Source organism: Polistes fuscatus, unplaced genomic scaffold (assembly GCF_010416935.1).
Source record: "Polistes fuscatus isolate 324 unplaced genomic scaffold, CU_Pfus_HIC Scaffold6, whole genome shotgun sequence".
Taxonomy (NCBI): Eukaryota; Metazoa; Arthropoda; class Insecta; order Hymenoptera; family Vespidae; genus Polistes; species Polistes fuscatus.
Genome location: NW_025113140.1, coordinates 12,380,740 through 12,390,012, shown reverse-complemented (window position 1 = coordinate 12,390,012; position 9,273 = coordinate 12,380,740). Strand labels below are relative to the sequence as shown.

General features: G+C 34.2%; 1 protein-coding gene across 1 annotated transcript; it reads left to right on the top strand.

The window, feature by feature from the left end:
• Nucleotides 1–357: 357 nt before the first annotated feature.
• On the top strand, nucleotides 358–4,678 carry LOC122523335 (endothelial lipase-like). The gene is made up of 4 exons (XM_043645009.1): nucleotides 358–433; nucleotides 3,384–3,740; nucleotides 3,886–4,128; nucleotides 4,257–4,678. The coding sequence occupies exons 1-4, from the start codon at nucleotides 358–360 to the stop codon at nucleotides 4,676–4,678; spliced, it is 1,098 nt and encodes a 365-aa protein (XP_043500944.1).
• The last annotated feature ends 4,595 nt before the right edge of the window (nucleotides 4,679–9,273 follow it).

The window sequence follows — 9,273 nt, the reverse complement described above, 5'->3', positions numbered from 1 at the left end:
ATATTCATCCGTTCTGTAACTTTCACGATTACGCAACGTAAATTCAGTACGTGGAAAAATCGGCGTAAGGCCACCCCCTGAAGCGGAACGTTTATCGCACGTCGAAAGATAAGTGTAATATCGCATGGACGGATCGTCGAGTCAGGTGTATCGTAGTTACTATAAATCCTCCTGCTAACGACGATTTCATTCGGAATAAATTAAAGTGAAATGAGGTAACGAGCGTCGCTTCCGTCGATATTCTATCCGAGAATAGTAATAACGAACCGAGAAAACGAAACAGCCCCTGCGACAAATGTTTAAATCGATTAAATTTCATTTGACTTATCCGTTAATAAAATCAATTGTACGCAAGACATGATCGACGACAAAATCAATTTTGAGAGCGCATTAAAAGTATCTAATAGCCTATTACAAATAACAAATGTTCTAGGTATGTGCATTACGATCAGTATGATTATACGTAAGACAGTTGTTTACAAAAAAAAGAATAAATATTTCTTTAAACGTAAGAAAATCAATCTTCGATTGTAATGTAATTGCTTAAATTAATTGAGAAAAATATATCGAAAAAATGGTCAACTATTAATATACTGTGATAGACCGATCGTTTAGCACGGCTCATTGTTTCCTTTTCTCCGACTAAGTATTCATTTTTCGCAGTAATCTTTTTTTTCCTTTATTTGATACGCTAACGTATCTAAAGGGAGGAAGGGTCCCAAAGAGGAAAAAAAAGAAACGAGAGGGTGAGTTTGCTAAAGCGTAGCGACCCACCATTGGACAAAAACAAGAGAGGATACGTTGATGACTTTCGGAATCATTTTTCAAAATGTCTGCCTCTACCGTTGCCTCGAGGGGGGTAACTCGATGGTGAGGCGGAACGGTGAGAGGGGGAGGTGGTTGTGTGGAGGAAAAGGGGTGGTCAACCCCTATGGCGTAGGGTGGCAAGATGGCGGCGCACGGTAAATCGATGGAGGCTAGTCACTGCAGGCGCCCTCGCTTTCACAACCCCCAAACGCACCCCCCTTCCCACCGACGTCCAACGCGCGAGCCTCATTTTCGAGCTTCACGCAAGCGCCCGCACCCTGTTCGCTTCTGTAGATTCTTCGCTTCGGTCATCTAAGCATGATTTTGGCATCGCCCGGAACGATGACCTGCGCCGTCGCAAAAAAAACTATCGACTTTTTGTTCTTTCTCTCTTCTTTTTTTTTCCCTTTTTTTTTCTTTCTTTTCTTTCTTTTCTTTTATTTTCTTTTCTTTTTTTTTTTTTTTTAGTAAACAGAATAAACATCGGGTTGTTTCTTTTTTTTTATTTTCTATTTGAGTTCATTTAACGTTTCTTTTTTCTTTTTTATCAGCGATCTTAAGAATGCACTCAACGTTAAAGGGTTAGTAAGTCTTTGATACTCCCGAAAACAACTTTCTGACCCTTGACATTACAGAATAACCTGTTTGATTTTGTTTGGAATTTTAGCTCGGAACAAGTTTTTACGGAAAAGGCTATGAACAGTACTAACGTGTTTTTTTTTGTTATACGTTTATAATTTAAATATTGCAACTGAATTTAAGATTAAATCAATGAATAATTTTAGTTTCATTTTTTCATTACTAGGTTGTTGTGACATTTGGAATTATTGATAATATTATCTATTTTATTGAGTTGATTTCTTGAAAAATATTTCTTAAAATAAAGAGAAGATCAATCCGATGACGAAGATTTAGAGTTTATTTTGATAGTTGTGTGTTGTGTAACTCTCGATTATTTCGGTAACGTTGCTTTCAAAACAAAAAGCAGTCTAATCAATCAAATAGCCAATCATTGATTTTGGGAAAACAAAATTTGTCTATTATCGTATGTCGTTTAATATTATTTCAAAGAAAAACAACAGATATGATTTACAAAATTGTTCAACTTGAATCTTAATTAAAAATTTCAACGTAATATTTGTTCCCTGAGTTTAGTTAAGATCTTTCCATTTATTAGAATTTTTCGAATCGTAATATTTCTTTAAATTAAATAGTTTACTAGTGTAAAAGATTAGCACGCAGAGATAAAGTTCTATAAAAATTCTATAAGCTAATGATCACATGACAGTACTTAATATCAATCTCGACATTAATTAATTGTTCATCGACTGTTTCATTTTTATCTCTTTCCTTTTTTTCATTCTTCTTACTTCTTCATGGCGTGTGTTATTTTATCATTTATATCTTGTTAATGTATATCTGATACAAGATCAGCGATATTATCAGAGCTAAATACAGGCATATTATAAGGCCTGTTGTCCAGATATTAATTACAAATACATACCTTCTAGAACGTTATCAAGTATAGAATGTAAGATTGCAAGCTGTAAAAAGTCGATTGATGTTTTATAGTAATTTCTTATAACAATTAATATTGACAATAAAAACAACTAGCGTTGGAGTCATAATAAATACTTTAAAAATACCATCAATTGTTGCGAGGCATGATGAACTTAATATGTTAATTAGATAAATTATTGAATTATGATTAAAATGCATACACACGTATTTTTAAAAAGAGTCGTATCATTATAAGAATATTTCTAACATTTGTTAGGTTCACTAATGATCTACATTTTTAACACCATCTTAGCAATTTCAAGGTCAATAAAAACGAAAAAGAGTATTCTTTGTATAAAGTAAATAATGATTCCTATCTTCAAATTATTGATTCTTAATAAATAATTTATTTGTTGATATCCTAGTGATAAGAACTATTGTGCTAATCGAAGATCTCATCACTGATATGTATGAATGCGAATACTTTATCTAATCAATACGAGCGATGTATTATGGCTTAGATCATCAATTTCTTTATAAATAAGGAATAGCAGGGAATTACAATCAAAACACGGCAAACATGCAATCGTACATCCTGATTGGTTTTGCGTTCTTTTGCGTCGTTACTGGTAAATAATTCATTTTATAATTACATGTTACCACACAAGAGACGATACTTTCGTAAGAAAATTATTGCAATTGTCTTAGATTTTTTCGAATTTTCGTAAATAAAAAAACATGTAGCGTGTATATTATATTCAATATTATTATATTGATACATCTATATACAGGTGTACCAATTAAGTCGATATTTTTTTTAATTAATTTAGTATCTATTAATAAATTAATCATACATCTATTAGTTTTCGTAATAGATTTTATTATATTTGATAATTTTAGTCATCGAAATGACGGTCATAAAATAGCAGACGATTATTTACATTCAAACTATAGTAATAAATAATTTAATATGAAGACATCAAATTAATTGCTACACTTAATATAAATGTTTAATATCAATATAAATTATTTGTTTATATTGTAATAAAATATAAACTTGAAATTTGATTGCGTAGGTCTTTCTGTACCAGAGAATACTGGAAATGAAGTTCAATTTAGACCGGAAGATATACAACTTTTGAGCGAATTACATGTTTTCGATGATGATCTTAATTTAGTGTCCCTTGCAACGAAAATGCCTTTCGAGGACGAAGACGAAGAAGAATCGGAAGAAGAAACTTTAAAGGATTTGCATAATCGCGTTTTTTTCTATCTTTACACAAGGAATAATTATAAACATCCTGATGGAATTTCCATTAACAATCAGGAATTACTGAAGAAAAGTGACATCAATTTTAATAGACCAACTCGTATAATTACTCATGGATGGATAAATTCTCGTAATAGCAGGGCATGCACATTAGTTCGAGATGGTGAGTCATCTAAATTCACGAAATATTAAAATGTAATTCTTTTTCTGACCAAAATGGTGCTGATCCTATTAGGATAATTTTCATTATTATTTAATATTGATTTTATTTTTCATTTGTATATAACATTATTCGTTTATATTGGCAGCATATTTAAATCATGACGATTACAACATTATTGTAATCGATTGGAGCAAGATCTCTGCTAGGGGATATATTTGGGCTAGTAGCCGTGTGAAGATGGTTGGTCAATATGTCGCCGCTATGTTGGACTTTCTTGAAAAGGAAGGTTTGAATTTGTCAACGACTACGCTTATCGGCCACTCTCTTGGAGCTCACGTAGTTGGCTTGGCTGCTTATAATGCAAAGAACACTGTTAATAGTGTCATTGGTAAATCAGAGAGATTTCATTTATTTGCATAATTTATACAATTACTGATACTAAAGTCGAACATCAATCGAATTTTTATTAAATATGTTATAATTTATTTATTATATTTTATAAATTTCTATTTATAGGTTTGGACCCGGCACTACCAGGATTCACTTCAGCTAATCCAGGCTCTCGTATCTCACAAAGTGACGCTGATTATGTCGAGATTATTCACACAAATGGAGGTTTACTCGGCTATTTGAAGCCCATTGGAGATGCTGATTTCTTTCCAAACGGGGGTATGAGACAAGCAGGTTGCGTAATTGACATAACTGGCGCATGTTCTCATTCACGTGCTTTTGAATTTTTTGCCGAATCAATCAACAGCAAAGTAGGATTTCATGCGAAAGAATGCGATTCCTACTTACAATACAAACTTGGAATATGCAACACAAGACTATCGACGATCATGGGAGAACATAAGAAATTTTTGAAAACAAGAGGAAAGTTTTTCCTTGATACTCGTTCGTCTCCACCATACGCTAAAGGTGAAATATTCGAACCGTAAAATTATCATCTTATTACGCGATTGAAATTTTTTATCGACTCTTATATAATAAAAACATTTCATTTATTAAGAAAAAGTAGAAAAAATGGCCCGAGGTTTGTTTAAAAAAAATTCATTATTCTAGTTGGCAGAATATCTAATTCGAAATTAAAAGTAATTAGGATAGATCGAAAATAAGGAAATAAAATTTACCAAAGTAAAAGAATAATCTAAAAAAAGATTTATCGAAATATTTTATAATTTTTTGTTAAGAAAAAATCGTATATGCTTAGGTCAAATTGTTTTTCAGTGATTAGTGCATATTTTTGCTTATTGTCGATAATTATAATCCGTATGGTGTTATCGTATTATCACGTTATCGTATTGTCGTGTCATCTTGTTTATATGATTTATTTGCATTATTATCTTATCTCTGATATATCGGAGGATATATCAAACAAATGAGAGATTTATAACGTAACGTGAGGCTAGCGATTGAAAAAATGCATCTTCGATAAGAATTTTTCAATTTAATAGGTGTATTCCTTATGTGATACTATAAAAATCTCTGTTTCTTATTAATTTATATAATAGAATACATCGATTAATATCAGTGAAAATTTGATACGAATATCGCACTGATATTCGTTTATTTTATGTTTCTTAAATTTGTGATAAATCAATGATAACGGAAAATTCTTTGTTTCACGTTACGATTTAAAGTGATACTAGCTAATAAGATTCATATTTTGTATATATAGGAGCATCGTTGTACAAATAAAATTTATATTCTTTTTCAAAGAAATGTCACTTTCATTTGCTCTTTACCCTTATTTCATTTTATATATTAATTAATACTCTAATTAATTTGACAACATTTTACATTCGCAGTTGCACATATATTAACAATCATATGATTTTCAAAATTGGAAAAATTCTGTTTTTCTAATATCTTATTATTTCTCTCACAGCCAAAAAGTGGTGGAGAGGGGTGTGAGTGAAAGGATGGATACGGTTAAATATACACGTAAAATCGTGGCTCTCATCGGCATGACAAATATTTGGCGTTAATTGTGATTAACCTCTACTGCGGGAATAAATATTACGCCGGCCGGCATGGCTTCGGATTTATTCAATTGTTGCCACACCGTCATACTTTATCGTTTCAATGTAAATGCTGAGGATATTACCTACCGGCTCGCTATTACGTTTTTCATCGTGGTAAAGTAGTCACCCGCATATTAGATTAGTCGTGTAATCGCATTGATATTAAATTCAAAGATGGTACCGTATTGGCACGATGTTTTTCTTGAGATTGAGAATATCTAATATAAAATGAAACAAATGAGAGAGGTTTTAGGTCATTTTTAAGATGGAATATACGGACCTATTGATTTTATCCGAATTTCAAAAATATATTTCCCGTTATGACGACCGATTTGAGCGTTTCGCACGAAACAATTAATGTTGCTTCAGGATTGGAAGCTGCCAATCACCAACAGCTGGTTTTTCAATTGATCGACTCGGAGATAATTGACGTCCCGATATCTCGACCATCGTGGAGGCTACCAACGCGATTATACTTCTCGATGAGTCGCTTTCATCTCGCACAGACTCATCTAACGAATAATCGGTACTAATTTTCTTCGATTGCAATGAAAAATCATCATAATGAGCGGAGCGATCCACTATGGACGTGTTATTCATTAGGCACCAGAGTATTTCGAAAATGACCTTTTCAGCCACATTTCGACGAGCTTTGTCCACTTGGACGGGCGAGAGTGGGTCGCTGGTCAAAATTAAAGGTCGACATTGACGCGCAGGGGAAAAAAGTTCTGCCTGTAAAGTTTCTGTTATCTATCAACGAGAGACGGCTCCATACATCAGCAAATACAGCCTCCGTTTCCTACGTATTCAAAGGAAAAACTATTGTCCGCGGGGAGATCTTCGTTTATACGTTGAAAAAATAGAATAAACTTTTTCCGTCCAACGGCCGACTCACGCGCCATTTATTTTTCTGAGAGAATCGATGCCCGAACGAGATCGCTCTTCTATTCTCTCTTTCTCTTTCTCTTTCTCTCTCGCTTCCTACCTCTATTTTCTCTTTCTCCCTTTCGCGTGTGTTGCATCGGCCTTCTCGTTTCGTGCACGTTTAACCGTGACCAGTAGTACGGTATTGTTCGTAAATTAAAATTCCTCGTTGGGAGCTATTCAGATGTTTTTCGTTCGGCACCCTTCACGTGCGATCGCCTATTACTCTTGGAAATCGGTTACGATTGAGATTAGATCGGATTTTCGAGACAGAAGTATTCGCGAAATTATTTCTTATTGCATTTCCTTACTTTTTCAACTAATTAATATAACAAGTAAATTAAGGAACGCAATAAACTTTTTGTAACATCGTTTAATTTAATAATTATTCATAAGAAATATTAGACGAGAAAATTGTTTATGTGCTTCGTATTATGTATCAAATTTGAAGAAAACTTGACTCAAAAAAAAAATATCCACGAGTCTACTTTACTCGTAGATAGAAAAGTACTTAAAAACGTAATTAAACGACCGACGTTGAATATCTTTAGAAAGCGTGACTTTCTTTAAATAGGACACACGGTGTCTAGAGAAGCGAGAGATGAGAAACATGACGACGTAACTTACACGTTCGTTCTTGTCACTTTTCGTGGTAGGTATATTTAATAACCACTTCTTGTTTTCTTTTCTCGGTCTTCTTTTTATTTTTATATGACTTCGCGGAAACTCGTTTGCCGGCTATTCGTGGTCGTGGGAAAACCGCAGGAAAAAGGGTCGAAAGAATATACGTCTCGGAAGACATGGCTTGAGCATGACTAAACAGAAACGGTTAGTTATGTGTACGAATTCACAGCACACATACGTATATATATAAGTACGTCTAATAGGAGATAGTAGACTTCCATTCATTCATCTAATCCGACAGAATCGAAATTCGCGCTTTTCTCGTGAAAAGCAAAAGTGTATCGTTGACCGTGGCTATTATCCCTCGCCACCCCGCGAGCAATTGTTCGTGAAATGCCGAAAATCGAATATAAATCGGTCATTATCTACGGTCACCGTTCATTTTCAGAATTTTCCGCATTATCGTGTCGGCATAGTAAGTATGCCTGTGTGGGTTTGCGTTGAAGGGCTAGAGTACACGATACTGGCCGTACGCACACAAAATAAAATGATTGCTAAATGAATCGCGCATCGTTGTTCTCGGTGTAATTATTAAGCGAACGTTTCAATTAACACGACAATTAATCACCAAGGTCACGCGCAGGAAAACGATGAGCTCGATTTTCCCGTACGCTCGAGTTAACCATTCGAGAGTTATTGTCCACCGTCTATGCTCTTGCGAATTCTTTAATGTTTCTTAAAAGAACGACTATGTATACATTAACAATCAAATATTATTTCGTACAAATTAAATTTTATGTGGAGTTGTGAAATCATAAGACTCATAATGGATGCGAGAACGTGCTTCGAGAAGGCATAATTTTAGATCGTAAATACGTAACTTGAACCAGGACGGTCAGGCACTTAGGTTTAATTGGTCCTTACCGGCGGTCATCTTAATTGACCGTACTGACTATTATCGGATTCGGTTACCGTCTATTTATACGGTACCTTATGGCGTGTCGTCATGGCCGACTTCAAACGAAAGAAGTCACGTTCCTGTCTGCTCATCATCCTAACCTATTTATTAATTCTTACTATTATTATATCGACTCGTTCTACATTTTCTTGGAAGGGAAGATCAATCTAATTTTCTCTTTCTCAATAAATTCTCTGTCATTGCGTTTATTTATGTTTCCTCTTCATTTTTTCTCTTTACATTGGTCATTTAATTACATTACGATCATTGGTAATTATGTCAAATAAAATGAAATTCAAAAAGGAAAACAAAGTGAAAATAAATAGTAAACTGGTGGCCGTGTGACCCTGATAAATACATCCGTAGTTTCACGATCGACGGATAATTTCAAGGGTGTGCGATTTCAATCGTACCGATTACCAGCGCTTAATTTTATAAATGATACATAATAAACACGGGTAACGACCGCGGCGATATTGGTAGAGCAATAAAAATACTTAATTGAATGATTATTTTCAGGCGAGATACGATATCCGTGTTAGAATTGTTACGCAACAGGTAAAATTAATATTCCATTTATATTAATTTCTCTCGCATATTGAAAGAGAGAAAGAGGAAGAGAGAGAGCGAGAGAGAGAGAGAGAGAGAGAGAAAGCACAGTTGTCGAACGTGCGTAAAGTAATTAAATATTTATATTTATTTTTCCACGAGATAAAATAAAAGAGAAAAGATGATGATTTGAGGTTTCCTTCTAGCTATATTTAGTTGAGAGAAACTCGAAAAGGACATTAACGCGTATCCCGTGCTTCTACTAACCGTCAGATTTTCGAAAAAGCGTTCAAGGTAGCTGTTCAATACGAGAGAACGTGTGGTCTAAGGGGTAGACGGCTCGTTAATAAACCTTGAAGAAGGAACATTAATCATCAGCTATCTCGGAGTCCTGCTGCTCTCTGCACACAGTAAATAGCACACACAGGCAAAATATTTCGTGGACTATCGTGGA

Excerpts from the sequence above, each read along its gene's own strand:
- LOC122523335 (XM_043645009.1), top strand. The coding sequence starts at position 358 with ATGATCGACGACAAAATCAATTTTGAGAGCGCATTAAAAGTATCTAAT. Across the intron at positions 434-3,383 it reads ACAAATAACAAATGTTCTAG|GTCTTTCTGTACCAGAGAAT; the intron begins GTATGTGCATTA and ends TTGATTGCGTAG. Across the intron at positions 4,129-4,256 it reads CACTGTTAATAGTGTCATTG|GTTTGGACCCGGCACTACCA; the intron begins GTAAATCAGAGA and ends TTCTATTTATAG.